Source organism: Paramormyrops kingsleyae, chromosome 15 (genome assembly GCF_048594095.1).
Source record: "Paramormyrops kingsleyae isolate MSU_618 chromosome 15, PKINGS_0.4, whole genome shotgun sequence".
NCBI classification, from domain to species: Eukaryota; Metazoa; Chordata; class Actinopteri; order Osteoglossiformes; family Mormyridae; genus Paramormyrops; species Paramormyrops kingsleyae.
The window spans coordinates 17,332,357-17,348,848 of record NC_132811.1 but is presented as its reverse complement, the minus strand read 5'-3'; the positions used below and the strand labels follow the sequence as shown (position 1 = coordinate 17,348,848).

Sequence of the window (16,492 nt, the reverse complement as noted above, 5' to 3'; positions counted from 1 at the left end):
TATTCTATCTGAGACAAAAAAGCAGTATGTTACAGAGATGTTGATAGGGCTGTTTTTTGGGGCGCCTGAGTCCCCTAAAACATTCTTTAGTTCCCTCCAAAGAAAAAAAAATGTAGCCTAATTAGCTTTAATAACATGTTTTCATTCATTTTTATTATAATTAGACCCCCTAATAAAAGCTATGCCCCCCATTTCATAAATCTCTAGTGACATTCCTGGTATGTAACTACTAACTCACGTGCCATATTGACTAAGTGCTACTCTTTTGCCATAGCCCTTGAATTCAAGATGAGTCGAGAAGAATTTCCAACCAGGATTGGAATTAGAAAAGAGGAGGACGTTTCATCATCTTTTCTTCTGTTTCCAGAAATGTGATATGTGAGGTGAGCACAAAGTGAAAAAACTCGTTTGTTCCTATATGTGTTTAGCTGGGGAAAAACGAAGCTTTGAGGCTTTGTGAGAAAGTTTGTATTACGGTCCGATTTCCACCCATTGTGAGGGGAGTTGGCAGCGTCCCACACGCACCGGCGGGGGCTGGGGGGCTCCGCTGACACGTCGTGGCCCCACCCACCTGCTCGCCCGATCTCTCTGTCACTCCTGGAGCTGTGATAGAATCTGGGTCTGGCGGCGTTCTGCAGGAAGTCCCCCGTGATAAAGGGGAAAACGGCCGTGGAATAATGCTGCGAATTCCTTGTGCGTGCCATGGGTTTTCTGTCATCCACTGCAGGGACGTCCCTGTAACTGCAGGGGCTCCAAATTCAACTTGCTGAGTGAAACCATTCGTGTTTACCCAACCTTCCTAGTGGAATAATCCAGCCCTCTTTCGTATCTGGGGGGGGGGGGGGGGACCGACCCCGCTGCGTACTCTGAAACAATAAACACAATCTCACCATCTTGGAATTTTCGACTCAGTCAGCTGAACGAGTGGAGATGGGATTCTGACCCTGGACATTTTGGTGCCACAGAAAGGGGGACTTGTTTGCCGGGGCCAAAAGTTGAGGAAAAACAGATCGAGAGGCTTGCGAAAGGGTCTCTCCAAGCTGTCAGTAAATTTAGGGACCAAATAAACTCCACATAAGAGCTTGAAATAGATGTGTCCCAGCAGAAACAGAGATTCACATGACAACAACAAACGAAGAGCAAAACAAAAATGATTGAAAAATTGCATTTTTAGGCCTGGTAATTAAAAATATATGCTTGCTTCCTCCAAGGAATTGACAGTGTTGCAGTGGTCAGCATTGTTGCCTCACGCCTCTGGGATCAGGGGCCAAGTCATTGCCCTGGTTCCATGTGCGTGTAGCTTGCATGTTCTCCCCTAGTTGTCTTTCCTCTGGCTTGATTGGAGTTACTGGCTTGTGCCTTACATCCATAGCCTACTGGACACCCCAGAACCTTGTGTAGAAGAAGCAGGTACATAATCTGGATAGTAGTGTTGTGTGATTAAAAGCTATCTGAGTGTTTCTCTGTTACACTGATACAGAAACAATAATATAATCTCATTTACAAATAAAATGATGCTTTTTTTTTAACTTAATTGACCCAGCAGAAGATTCATGCTTTTGCGCTAAAGTTTTGGTTGGACAATCTTCAGTTTAATATCTGACTGGTTCCTGTTACTGTGGTGAAATCAAAGGTCAAATGAGTATCTGAAAATATATGATAAATGCCAAAATTCCTGATGGGTCACTGATGATTCCATGTTGGTTTTCGATGTCAAAATGATTTACACTCATTTTCTGCCACATGAGGAGAAACTGGAGGTGAAAAAGGGAAACGAATGCGGAGCAGAGAGCATGACTGTGCATTTTATTTAGCTTGACTCGTGTTTTGCCAAATTCAGACAGGAAGTCAGAGATTCTGTGAGGTCCAGCAAGGTCCCGAAACACTGACACTACATACGGCTGACATCAGGAAGTGACAGCCATCAGCAAACTGCGCTGGGGTCGTTTCATAGCCAAAATACCCATTAGGTGAAGCATACAGTATTTTTTTTCCTTCTCATACATAGTTCAGGCAGCCAAGAAATCGCTGCAGTTTATGTGTCCTTTTGAAGTCACTTTCAAGTGGGTTCTGGCAGTTTACCAGTGACCCACACTAGCTTGCAAAATCTGAAAAGCAAAGTCTCACATCATCCCTGCAGGCCATGGTGGTTACCAATAAATAAATATGGTGAAATACCGGATTAAAAAACTAATATACAGTTCCTGTGTTTGCAAATGCAGGGGGAGGGTTTTGTCATGAATTAATTTTACGTAATAATGAAGCATATTTATTAATTCAGGGGAAAAAAAACTCTGAATGAAAGAAATGTATACATATGGACTCAGAACACAATGGTTTCTATAGAGAAATCTGAATCTGAAATAAGTTGAATGGGGTGGTTTTTGGTTCCATGTTTGTCTCCATTCGCAATGGGATGTATGTCAGCCTGGGGAGGAGACCCCCCCCGTCAACATACTGTACTCTCTATTTTGGCTTGTCTGTTGAGTTTCCAGAGCTGGTGCAAACCCCCCATTAGACCTGGACACCTTTCGGCAGGACCCTGGCGGGGGTGGGCGGGGGGGTGCTGGGCGGGATGGCTTTGCCAGTGCAGGTGACACTTTAGGCTCTGCTCTTCACTCTTAGTGACGGCCCCTCTCATCGAGGACAGCATGGGTATCTATCATAAACCCCACCACATTGTTCAGTGTTTCTCAGGTTGTGGACTCATGAATGCAGACGTTATCAAGTTATCAAGATGCCTGCAGATATTTGCAGATTCTGCAGCTGGCATGTAGCCCAGCATGTTAGGACTCTGTGCCTGTGATCAGAAGGGTGTTGGTTCAAATTCCAGGGTTAGTAAAGCAGTTTCACCACTGAGCCCTTGAGCAAGGCCATTCACTCCCAGATCCTCCAGGTTCCGGCTGACCCCGTTTTCTCTGTAGTACATTGCTTTGGATAAAAACATCTGCAAAATGAATGTACCTGTCGCCTGGATCAGGAATCTCTGGTGTGCCCTTGTGCTGATACTTGTAGGACGTCCACTTCAAAGGAGAGTATCAACCCTGCTGAATTTCATTAGGCCCTGTTGTAGCTAGATGGTAATCAGATCACATTTTAGGAGTCACTATGTGGTCTTGGAAACCAGAAGCTCTTTCCGCCATGTTTTCTCAACCACATCATTATCATCTGTACTGCTGTCCTCATTTTCTCCTCTTTTTTTTGTAATATTTAACTCTGGCCCACGATTAACCAGGCCTGGTATTCGAATTACGGCTTTAGAGTTCAGAGAACAGATTGAATTCTTATTAGCGGGGAGAAGCTCTCGTGACTATCAATGTGGGGAGAGTTTATTGTTTACGGTGTGAGGGGACAGGCCACGCATGGTGGAAAAAAGAAGAGAGAGAGAGATTCGGAGGGAGAATGGGTCAGCTGGCAGGCCGATACAGGAAGCCCTGCTGCTGGTCTGTTATCTGACCAGGAAACACCCAGCGAAGGAATCAAACAGGGGGTCCAGGAAGAAACAGCCAAGTCTCCGAGTCTCCTGTCTGCTCCGTGTTTGCTTAGCCGGGGCCCCCAGTTTGCCACAAAAAAATAGAAAGGAGGGGGGATTGGAGAGCAGTCCCTAGCTGGGCCACTACCAGCTTTGACATGGGGGAGGGGGCCATCGTTCTGTGAGTGTTCCCTTGCCGTGGGACTGATGACGGACATGAGAGGCAGCCATTAACATACTCTTCTTCTGAGTCAGAAATGGACTCCCTCGGTCAGGATCCACAGCGCTTCACATGCACTCAGTCTCTTTTCCGTTCTCATCTGTTTCGAGTTTGCTGTCGGCAAACAATGAGTATGCAGCGCCATTAGCACATCCTTTGCGCCCCTGTGTGATTCCTATGATGCTTTTTGATTCAACGGTTTATTTTTAATTCCAGTTCATATATTTTTTCATATTGTGGCATTCAGCTTGTGTAAAATATTCAATCTTTGATTCCTTTTCTAAAAGGTGAGGGGGGTAGGAAGTAGTGTAATTTACTGCTGTGTGTACAGAACAGCCCCTGAAGTACAGATGTTATCCCCTGTAAATCCATCTGCTTCACCCCAGGCTTCACCTCTGCAGAAGCATTGTTTGAGCCTGCGTGCTTGCGAGTGAAGCCAAAGTAAATATTAGCGAAAAACGATCACTAATCTGCCTTTCACTTGTGGTTAATTCTTGCGGTTAATTCTTGTGGTTGTGTAAACAAAAACAAAACAAAAGTAAAATTGAAGTGTCCAGAAACTGTTTTGCAAAATATATATGAATATAAACTATAATATCCATTTCCCACCCACTATGGGGTTTCCTAAAGCCTATCGGAGACAGGGGGGCACCCCACACAGGACTCCCATCCATCACAGCACACCCACCGTTACATACTATGTGCAATTCAGGGATGCCAACTTACCTGGAAGATCTGAAGTACCCAGAGGAAACCCACAACTCGATGAGCCATACAAACTCCACACACACGGGCAGCTGGTGTGTGAATCAGTCTGCATGCTTGTGGTCAGAAGGTCGCCAGTTTGATTCCTGTGCTTAGGAGAGTAGCCACATGGGCTCTTGATCAAAGCCCATAACCACCCCCAGAACAATGGACCTGGGGAGCTGAATAAATGGCTGATGTTGTGCTCAGAACCCAACCTATAATCTGAACTGTGTGTCTCAATGGAGAGCAAGATGGGATATGAGGGGAAGAGCTGATGTACCTGGAATAATATGATGTCAATATGTGTCATTACAGGGTGGGGGGGCAGGGCTCAAACCAACTGTGCTACCTACAGAGCCACGCTGCTAGCTAGCATGCTAATTCAGCTAACAGAGTAAAACTAGTCCAAAAATGGGCTTGATTATCTGCTCCCTCTTCAGTTGTTTTGCTGGGAGTCATTCTTCCCTTTCTAAATCGAGCCAGGTCTCGACACCTGTCCACCGCTGACCTTAGGCTCCCTCCGGGAAAAACAGCGGCGGCCCCTGCTGCCGTGGGTGGGGGGCCCCTTGATCCCGGCCCCGCTGACTGCAGGGATTTCCTCTAGCTGCAGGGAGAGTTTACACCACGGTCTGCGGTCCCAGCTGAAACAGGGAGGAAATTACCCCATTGTTTCCCTGTCTTACTCCTCACTTCCCTTCAGCTCAGGGCAGACCTGTTTACTCACACTAGGACGTTGTTTTAGGCAAAACAAGGGCACTCTCTTTCAGAGCATTTAACAATACATATGCAGACTAAACAGATCTGTAAACTGTGCCTATGTAAGGCACATACCTAAAGATAAGGAAGAAAACTCTTTTATAAATGGTTATATACTATTTATAGCAATCAGTAGTGGATAAGCAGATTTTAAATTTTTAGATGTATATATCGCATTTTGTTTTTTTAGTATTCGCTTTTATTCAAATAGACACACAATGGAGAAAGCAGGGTCACCCAGTCCTTGTAGGCAAATGGGGGTTAGGGTCTTGCTCAAGAGCCCAACAGTGACATCACTCTGCTGGCCACAGGATTGGAACTGGCGACCTTCTGATCACAGACACAACATCCCCCACATTATGATATGTTACTGCAGTAATTCATATTAAACTATTAATTACTCTAAGAGAATGTAACCTTCTGCCAGTCTGGTTGCAGTTGGAATAGCTATAAGCTTTGGGTTGGAATAAACTGCAACAATGATGAACATTAGTGAATCGGGGAACATTTCAATTGTCAAGCACCACTTTTCTGCATCATCAAATCTCTCCACAGGGTGGTGTGAGGCCTTGTGGGTTAGGACTCTGTGTTTGTGTCCGGGAGGATGCCAGTTCAGATCCCATGGCTGACTGAGTAGCCATAGCACCATCGTGCCCTTGACCATACGCAGTGATCTTACAAGCTGTACACATTTCTGATGATATTAGTGTTGTATTTTTGCTTTGTTTCCAGTATGGAATTACATTCAATGTAAGGGACATGCAGGAGGAGGAGGGACCTGAGCACCTGCCCCTTTTGCCAGAATGTTTAAAAGTAAACCCCCCCCCCCGAGATCCTGAGTGGTTCTCAATTACTGACCATCACCGACTTAGCAAACTGCAGCCTGGTCAAATTTTCTTGACAAAATTTACCCAACCCAATCAAGCACTTACAACCCTCATAAGTCCCTACCTGGCCCTGTCTAACGTACTCACCAAAATCAGTTTCTGTAGTACAGTCTGTTAAAATTGAAGTTTCAAAGATTTGTTGTCATGTGTATATAACTTGTGCCAGGACAATTTGAAGAATAATATATAACGATAAACAGATAAACTGTTGACAACACTCCACATACACATAGGAACAACACAGAGGTCAAATCTGCGGAAGAAAGTGACAGACTGTAGGAGCGGAAACTATTTTAGAGCATAATTAGCATTTATTTGGGAACCTAATTACAAAAGCTGTATCCTTCTATCTTGAGGTCACAGTTCAGTGTGTCTTCTACCGTCTGCCAGAGTGGAGCACAGCAAAGGGTGACAGTGTGGGGTGACCAGTGCCCTTTGTGACACTGGCTGCCTTCCTAAGGGGGGGGGGGGTGACGTATAACTTTGACTAACCTTGAGCTGAGGGTCTTCACCACCCACTTTGGCCAAATGCTTCAGCATTAAGTTATCTGGGTGCCCCAGGCTAACATCAGCATGGAACAAATCCTGTGGTAACCTGAGAGCCCTGGGCTAGGAGGCGCTCTCCCAAACGGGCCGCTTGAGCTTTGAGCCAAAAGAGAAGCGAGACAGAATAAAAAAACAACGTAACGTTGATAATCTGCTAGGTTGCTGCTGGGAAAGCTGGTCAGGCTGGGGGGCCCATGTAAATTAATCTGCAGCCCCCATTTTATATGTTTAAACATTCTATAAGATAGCTGATACATGAATGCGTCCCTCTCCGAGGCCTTACTCTGAGGCCCGTCTCCGAGGCCCGTCACCGAGGTCCGTCACCGAGGCCCGTCACCGAGGTCCGTCACCGAGGTCCGTCACCGAGGCCCGTCACCGAGGTCCGTCACCGAGGCCCGTCACCAAGGCCCGTCTCGTATCAGGCAGCTGTCATACCAGGATATAATGCCATTGGTGAGGAGTGACTCTGCAGCATATCTGTAAAAGTTCCTCAGAATTGGTGGTGACATTCAGATCTTCCTTAGACAATTCTGGACGTTCCAGGCACTGAAGGACCTTCTTCAAGACTGACCAGAAGCAGGTTTGTTGTTTTTTTGGGACCCCACTCAAAAAGCCACTTTTGGGCCTCCCACCTCCCAATCAGATACTTTAAAAACTAAATAAATAGCTAGTGAGTAGAGTCAGAAAATCGTAGATACCTAGCTAATGAGCAGAACCTGTGCTTCAGCAGCTCCTAAATAAGGACCTTATTTATTTAATATCTAGTGTAGTGACTGTTCATGTCCAATAGGGGGCCCCTAAACCTCAGGGGCGCCATGCAACCATCTGCTGCTGCCACATGTGATTAAGTAAGGGTGAATCTCTGAAGCTTAAAGGTCCCACCCTTCTCAGTAGCATCCCTGCCAATGTATATGGGAATACATGGGAGTTTTACTCACACAAAAATGGCAGAAGGAAAAATGTTTGGTTCAGAGAGACAACTAATGTGATTGGAGAGAAGGTGGATCCAAGCAAGTAGAAGAGGCGGGACCAACCAATGAGATGTTTTGGTCCAACCTCCTCTAATTGTTTGGACCCACCTCCTTTACAATCTGATTGGTTATCTCTCTGAACCAATCATTTTTCCTTCTACTCTCAGAGCACTTTTATGTAAGTAAAACTCCCACGAGTGCTACCATTCAGCAGCTGTTTTTCTTGACATCACTCCTTCAGGATCCTTTTACGCTTCATAGACAAACTGAAAACATTTATATTTTGCTGGCAAGCTCAAAACAGGTATTGAAAGGTTTCAGGAAGTTGGCAGTGAATTTCTGGTAACAGGGAGCTGGTTGAACGGTTTGTAATCCATGAATATTCAAATGACCCACCCTATTACCCAGGTGTTGCAATACCTTGTTTCAGGTTTATCATGGTTTAAAATTGTCATATATGTAAGAGTTTTCTCCTGATCACACCTGCATGTCTTACAGTTGGCCATATCATCAGACTGGAATGCGTTGGTGTGTGATGGGTTAAAATTCAAACAATAAGGGCTGCTTTATTTGGTTATATAGTAACTCATTAACTTCCTGCAACAGAGATAGTTTAGCCTTAAACAACTTCCAACCTTTGAACCCGAAACCTTAATTTTAAAACACAATAATATATTCCTTAAAAGTCACCACAAAAAGATCAAGGGGTTACAAGGACAGGTGAACCTAGCGCCAGGTATGAATGACTATTTTGTCATCTTTCTGTATTTATATCTGTTTCGTAATAGTTCATATAGTAAACATAGACAGTAAGAACATATGACAACCAGCTTTTTTCGCTGTTTCTCATGATTTGGTGCTTCTGAAACGACAGGACATTCAAGATCGAAACTATGTGTTGCTGCTAAATTTACTGTTTGCTGTTTTTAATGTTCAACGTGAAAAAATAAACAGCATTTTTTTTGTTATTGCTGAATAATTCTTTTAGCTTAGCCCCTTTGAGCCATAGTCTGAAATGTCCCATTTAATTTTAACCAAGTTTAACACATTTTTATGGAACCTTGAATAATTGAAAAGGAACAAAGGGTACAGATTTAATACTAACTTAATCAAGTTAGGTTATGAGTAAATTAATAAGATAATTTAGATTTATTTATTTGTCTTAAAGGATATATTTTTGTTATATAAGAATAGGTGTGACCCTTGAAAGAGTCAGCGTCTTGTAGTTTTAGAGCAACGATTGTTAGTTTGAGTACAACCTGGACCACTTTTGTGAAGAGACGTGATACTCCACAAGGTACTTCTTGGGTTTTTCCTGCCAGGACTTTGTCAGAGACAGACTCCTTTGATGCCATGTTGATGCACGATGTTTCTACTATCTCTAGATTAACTAAGCTGTAAGCTTGGCAGTTGTGATGAAATATCCAGACAGTAATTTGAGGCCCCATGATTTTCTACAAAAAAGTATTGTGTTTCAAAAAACAAAAATCCTATATATCTTCTCAGTATTTATGGGTGCCTCTAGTGTTTAGATTATAACCTTTTTTCTTATTGTCAGGAAAACAAGGTACTTTGGGAAAGTAGGTCATCCCGGTCTACACGAAAAACTGGGAAATGGCAAGTAGGGCAATGCAGAGAGTGAGTGTGGTTTAGCTCTGTGCAGTAGGTCACCAGCGGGGTCACGCGGGTACCGTTTTCCGCGGGACTTCCGCGGAGTTGAGAGAACCCGGGGAACATAATCGCTGTCACTGGTGCGAACGGCGCTAATGGCATCTCGCCGAGGGCCCTGGGAGAGTCAGGGAACCGGCCGCTCCTCGCACATCTCGGCGTGTTGTTGTACGAGAACAGGAAGAGATAAAAACAGGGCCCCTTTCTGGGTGTTTATGGGTAACAATGCACAATTCAATGGGAGGCAGAGCGGAGGGGAAGAGGCCCGGTGGCACGCTCCCAAGAAAGTGGAAATTGGGAAGCCGTCAAGCATGAAATATGCACACCCCGTGTCGGAGTGCAACAACACAGCCGGCTTGATTTGATCAAACTGCACATGCTACAATGATAATCATTTCAATATAACATAATATAATTTCTGGTTACATTAACTATTGCTGTTAGGCTCGCTGTAAAGAAATGCTTTCTGGATTTAGTGTGGAATTCACCTGCAAAATTGCACAGCCGTATTTGTTCTATAGCTATGCTGTATGTGGCTGTACTAGACGACACTGCTACTGCTACTGTACCATGAAAAACGACTCTTGGAATAACCTTTCATGAATGACTCATGAGCCTCATGTTTGTTTATGCGTTACACAGAAGGGCTGCCGTTTGACATTGAGTCAAGGTTGAAGGCTTCCTGGATGAATAGGGTTTTTGTTGAGATTTTAATGAAATTACCGATATCGACCCAATTGTGACAGGAAAGATGAGTCCTCGAACCTGGAAAGATAACTGGTGTGATTCATCCCAAGATAATTCAGTGCTTATCAGCTTATCATCCACCCAGTCATCGTCCATAACAGCCTTTCCTGGAGCCTGGCCCCAGGAAGCGCAGGGCACAAGGCATACGAAGCCATAGTTGGGATGGTACACTCCCAGACACAGTTAGAGTCAACGTTTCTCCTAACTGCACATCCAGAGCCGGGGTGAGGAAACAAACCTGCATTCATGGAGGTCTGAGGTGGCAGTGTCACCCAATGACTATGACAATGTCCCTGACTTGAGTTCCCTTGGGAACTGATGATTCAGAGCTAAATTATGGGGCTGGGAGGCGACGTCTCGCAACTCCAGTTCCGACTCCTTATGTCAGACAAAGGAGCAGCACTGCAAGAAACAACACAGGGATTTCCCACTTTCGCCTGGGATGGGATCCAGGCTCCACGGCAACCCTACTCAGGATACGCGATTAGAAGATGGCTGGATGGATGGATGGATGGAGCAGTTTACACTGGTTTACCTGTTTCCATCTTTAGCAGACCTATATCATATGTGGGTTCTGTTGAAGGTACTTTGAAGAATTGAGATGATTCTCCATACTCAAAATAGATGCCATAATAGCACAATTAAAAGCAATCCTAACCCATTGTCATATTGTGTTGTTACAAGCTGAGAGCATGTCCAGGTCTAATGCATCTTGCTTCAGCATCTGTTAGTGACGTTCTGCTGAATCTGTTCATTTTATAGCCATCAGGAGGGAATGGAGATTCCAGGTGTTACTCCCAGTATTGTTTTGTGCTTCTTGATGACACTTATCTGCAACATGCATCACGTCTCCGTTGCCATCTGCACTGTCAGCACCAGTGAGGTAGGAGAGATACTGACACATTTTTTTTGTGAGTTTCAATGCAGAAATAATAGTTACACCAGGAATATCCTGTTTGTAAGCATTTCCTGTTTTTATGACACAGATCGAGTTTATTCTGAGTGAACTGTGTTTATGCCCCATTTAAAGTGACACTTGAACAGTTTTTCAGCTTAAAGTGTTTCCAGTTGTTTTGTTTCCATTTTAATTAAGTGACCTTGCCTGCAATTTCCTTTGATACCCCACTACTCACTATTGAAGGAGATGTAAATATACTATTTTGCAAGTTGTTATGGAACTGCAGTAATTACAGTGATGTAAATTAATTTTTATATTGCAGATGCATTACTGGAAATACTAATTTACTCAAAGGTACTTGAAATGACCTTTTCTGGGGGCTGCTGTATTTGGACTTTTAAAGATGGACTTTCATTTTAAAGGATGTCTTTCAACTGCAGAAATAATAGCTTCTCAATTCTCCCAAGCTAGATGTGGGATAATGTAAATATGCTAGACTCCTTTCAGAACAACCCGGAGTTGACTGAAGGGTCCGCAAAGGTTGAACTGATTTGTAATGCTGAATCTATCGAGGAACTACCTCCCCCTGCTGGAGAAAGACAGCCTAGACACCGACTAACTCCCATATGTGTTAGACCTTATCAGAAGCCGGATGAAAGACACAGAGTTTGGAGCATTATAGGTTTTACCCAAATTATAAACAACGCTTCAAAGAAAAACTGCAAGACTCCCTACGCAATTCTGTGATATATCTGACAACGTTATCCTTGTAGGACCTCTCGCGAAACAACGAACTCAAAAGCAATCCACTGGAAAACATCGCGAACGCGTCACGGCCTGCAGACACAGCGCCAGGAAATCGATCTCAAGGTATGTGTCAGCTTTTCATACAACTTCGAATCACACAGCAAACAGCAATCAGCAGACTGTTTTCAGCTTTACAGAAGTAAATAAAAATCACTTAAACACCTTCAACCTCTTTTGAAATAAATTTCAGGAAGAAACTGAAATTCCCAGAAGAAACAGAACAGATAGCTATTGTAAGATTTTTTAAATAGGTTTTTCATTAACTGTAACGCTAATCACTTTGGTAACACTTTACTGAACGGGGCACAAATACTTAGTAATAAGTGTTAATACTCAAGTACAAATTATGAACAAATCATAAAGAAATATAGTTGCTACTAGATAAAAAAATGCATCACAATTAATTACTGATGAACAAACATGAGATCGGTATTTCACTTGTGTTATTCGTTACTTGTTCCTTTAGTGTTTCCTTCAGTAGTTTACAAAGGTTTAGAGAATTAACAGACATAGTAACAAATATAGTAACTCTTTGGGATAAAACATGTATCACGATTCATTAATGATGAATTAACATGAGATCACTATGTAACTATGACGTAGCTTGTTCTTAATACATAAGTATCAGTATATTATTTGAGCCCTGTCAAGTGAAGTGTTACCATCACTTTAAATAAAGTTCAAATATATCAATGCAAAAGAAATTGACTGACTCAATAGATGTAAGCATACTTGGCTTTAGTAATTACCAGAAAAGAAGAAACATGGTATACCTAGACATATTTTATGGTTTTATTATTTTTTTATTACAGAATGATAAGTGAGTTAAGAATAATAAAAAGTGATCCATTATAAAGTGTGTTTGGACTTTACTCTTTTTCTTACAGACATAGATGTCAACAGACCACGGATTTCCAAGAGCTGGGTGTTCCCAGTGGCTGTGCTGGCATCAGCGATCTTCATCTCTGTCTTCATCGGCCTGGCAGCGAAGGGCAGGCTCATCTACCGCTACCTGGCCAGCTACCGGCACACCCTGCTGCCCGAGGTTGATGCGGTGAGTCAGGGAGTCCCCGTGGGCCAGGAGATGAGCCTCTCCGGGTATGACGTGGCGGATCTGGGGCGACACAGCGGCGCCTGCGAGGAGATGGATGACGACGGCTTCATCGAGGACAACTACATCCAGGACTGCGAGCGGGAGCGGGCTCAGCGGGCCGCCGAGGAAGTGGAGGAGGACGACGGGAGCGCCGATGTTCAATTTTCCATTGGTTAACGACCTGCAAAGAGGAGGAAAGAGAAGATACAGACCCAGCCCGAGGTGCCTCAGGACATCTGACCCTTTACTAAGGCGAAATTTATTAAAAATATGGCCGATTCACAATGTTTTTACGTGATGTAGGAAACTGTGACGCTCGGAGCCATAAGCTGTGGATAGATTTATGCAGGCGTGACCTATGCTGTTTAATATTGTATGATATACGCAATCATAAATAATACGCTTTTGTAGTTCTCATGACAGGAATTTTGTCCGCACACTCCACTGGTAACATACAAAGTCAGAACTACCTCAAGCAGGTCATACAGATTTATAAAAAATGTTTGTTTTTTTTCCAGTCTTCCTAAATTTCATTTTTAACAATTTAAGGCAAAGTCACAGGCAGGTAGAATTTAAGTAAGAAAATTAATTCAGGAGACTAAATATAGATTTTATCTGTGCTGTTTTTCTACTTGATTTGATTTCCTTCTTACCGTAATCTCTGGGCTTATAGAGGCTGGACAGAATGTAGTATATTAATATCAAGGAACCCATGAAGAGTAGAGCCACTCTTTGCATTGAAATCATCTTCACTCCTTCTTGGAATGATGTCATACATACTAGTCCTGCTTTATGCGTAGTGGGATACTGGGCTATTCTTCACAGCGGAAGGCCTCCAGTTCTTTGAGGGATTAAGCTATTTTCCACACTGTGCTCCACAACTCCCCATAAAGGTGGTTTGATATTCTGATATAGTGATTGACAGTGTTGGGCATTTCAGGTCCAGAGGCCACAAATCCAGACCAAGATTTTGTTTCTACCAACCAGTTCAGTATAAACAGTCACAGTCACAGAGACCTCAACTGGTTGGTAGAAACAAAATCTTGGTCTGGATTTGTGGCTTCTGGATCTGACATGCCTAACACTTGTGTTCATGAATCCACTTTAGTATTTGTTTAGCTTTCTGACTGGGGGAATTATCATCTTGGAACAAGGAAACATTATGACAGAAGACTGTCTACAGTACAGGGTGCAGATGGTCCTGTAAAGCTGCTTCATAATCTTTGGCTGTTATATGACCATACAGAACAATCGTAAGATCTAAGGCCTTAAGTGAGACGGCTGCCCATTCCAGCTGACGCTGTGGGTCGAAAGTATCCTTTTATCAAAGAATCAACAATAGTAGTCAATAGTGATGGGACTGCCAGCAGTGATAAGGACATTTCTGGCCGATACCAATAGCCACTTATTTCAAAAACTGACACTGATACCGATGATGATTGTTTGGGAAGTTCTGCTTAAATAAGTTAAATGGACACTCCACCCAAATAAAAAAATAAATAAATTACATTATAAAAATATGAAAAAGTATTTATTTTCAGGAAAGAAAACACCAACTTTGGCATACAACAGTCCCAGAGCATTATATTTTATTATTGTATACATCTCCTATATTTATAACAGAGAAGGGCTGATCATTAGTGTGATAAACTCCATAATTTTCCAAGTAATATATTTTGATTTTTCACTGCCTGCATTGAATTTTCTTTCGCTATCAATCACTTGCATTACTGATAGACTAGTGTAGCAGTACTGCAGCCTTATTTATCGGAACAGATTTGTTTTTCAGAAACTCTTCACTGACTCACCTCAAGGTGAGCAATCAAATTTGTTGTGTTGAAATGCTTATTAATAGATTCTCCTTGTGAAATTTTTCCTGAGCAATGTTTGCAAAATGCGTTTCTAGTCGCAGGATTGCCAGCTCTCACGCATCTGGCCTGACTCTCACGCTTTCTGACTCTCACACATCTGGCCTGACTCTCACGCTTTCTGACTCTCACGCATCTGGCCTGACTCTTACACTTTCTGACTCTCACGCATCTGGCCTGACTCTCACACATCTGGCCTGACTCTCACGCTTTCTGACTGTCACGCATCTGGCCTGACTCACGCTTTCTGACTCTCACGCATCTGGCCTGATTCACGCTTTCTGACTCTCACGCATCTGGCCTGACTTACACTTTCTGACTCTCACGCATGTGGCCTGACTCTCACGCTTTCTGACTCTCACGGTCAGGCAAGAAATCTTGCAGCAAATCTATATTATTCCATTATAACCAACATCAAAAGCCTTGAGGTAGTTTACAGACCCTACAGACTATTTACAAGATAATAAAACTCTTACATAGATGTAAATGAGTGAGCGGACTTGTCTAGAGTTGAAAATCGCATGCCAGTCGGCTGACCAAAGTTGGTAACCTTGTAGTGGTCAGTAGTCTATGGATAGTTTATTGAGAAGCTCAGGAGACAAAGTAGCAAAGTAAAACAAAAAGCAAAGAGATGAGACCCAGACTCCTGCCAAGTGAACTCTTGCATCCCCCTGGAGGGGTGACCTTGTTCTTAAATATTCTTGATACATAATGTGCATGATGGTTTAATTAATGGAAAGAACGTTATGAAATCTCCAGGAGTATATCTGATCAGAACCTGTGCATACGAGGCGTCCATTTACAGATACAAGTGGCCTTGTAGGCTGGTACAAAGATGGCTCTCAGGCATCTGTTTCAGTCCTAGAGACCCCACTTAATCCAAATCATAGACAGACTGAAGGCTGTCAAACTATAAACTAGGATAAAGAGAACAACGGAGAAACAGAAGGGTTCTTCAGTGACCCTGAACACATCTGTGATCTGGGCCCAAGCAGAACTCCCTAACCTTCTACCCAATTATAAAAAAAATAATAGTTAATCACAGAGTCTGATAATTAATAAATGATGAATGAGCGATTTCACACTTTAGTTTTTGCCAAACATAAACCTGTCCAGATGTACGTATAAGGGTGACTCATCCCTTTTACATGAGCTTATGTAGGTTTGTGCATCAGCACTAGATAAACACTGTTTCAAAACAGAAGTCCTGCCATAAAGCTTTGTGAAGGTCATAAAGTGCCATTTTTGCTGAGACTAGGTCATAAAGGAGCTGATTCAGTTTTCAGTTTCTCAGACTGTACTTTTCTGATGTTTTGCAAATATTCAGATAAATGTATTGCTGTCCGCTTGCCTTTCCCTTGTGACCAAAGGTCCTCCAATCCAAAGCTGATTTTCGGAACCTCTTTTATAGCTGACACGTTGCTAATTGGCATTCAACTAAATAGAAGTATCATTTGTAGAAGCTTTTGTAATTATAATTTTGTCACATCAAAGTTAAAATGCTTTTTTCATGTGCTGTCTTGGGTTTTTTTTTTGTTGTCCACCACCTGTACCTCTGTATAGTCAAACGAAAGTGATGTAACAAGTCTGCCTGACTACTGTATTTCTTTATACATTAAAATGCAAATCTAGATATAATTTAGTTTGGTTTCTCCAGCAAGCCAATTTCTTGACTCCCCAGGGCATTTTTACACATTGCAGTAGAACTGATAGATCTAGAGTCAATATGATTAAATTTAACCATATAAACTGCGTGTTATTATTATTATTTCAATTTGAATCAACAATATACCATTTTTAAGTGTTGCAGAT

General features: G+C 42.8%; 1 protein-coding gene across 1 annotated transcript; it reads left to right on the top strand.

Annotated features, from left to right (window-relative positions):
- Positions 1-8,211: 8,211 nt before the first annotated feature.
- Positions 8,212-16,322, top strand: c15h1orf210 (chromosome 15 C1orf210 homolog). The gene is made up of 4 exons (XM_023794398.2): positions 8,212-8,335; positions 10,777-10,897; positions 11,686-11,782; positions 12,607-16,322. Exons 2-4 carry the CDS (start codon positions 10,790-10,792, stop codon positions 12,987-12,989), a joined length of 588 nt encoding a protein of 195 aa, XP_023650166.1. The 5' UTR covers positions 8,212-8,335; positions 10,777-10,789; the 3' UTR covers positions 12,990-16,322.
- Positions 16,323-16,492: the final 170 nt, after the last annotated feature.

Bases quoted from the DNA above. Each gene is read 5' to 3' on its own strand.
- c15h1orf210 (XM_023794398.2), top strand. From the start codon at position 10,790: ATGGAGATTCCAGGTGTTACTCCCAGTATTGTTTTGTGCTTCTTGATG. The intron at 10,898-11,685 runs GTAGGAGAGATA...TTATCCTTGTAG, and splicing joins GCACTGTCAGCACCAGTGAG to GACCTCTCGCGAAACAACGA. The intron at 11,783-12,606 runs GTATGTGTCAGC...TTTTTCTTACAG, and splicing joins GCCAGGAAATCGATCTCAAG to ACATAGATGTCAACAGACCA.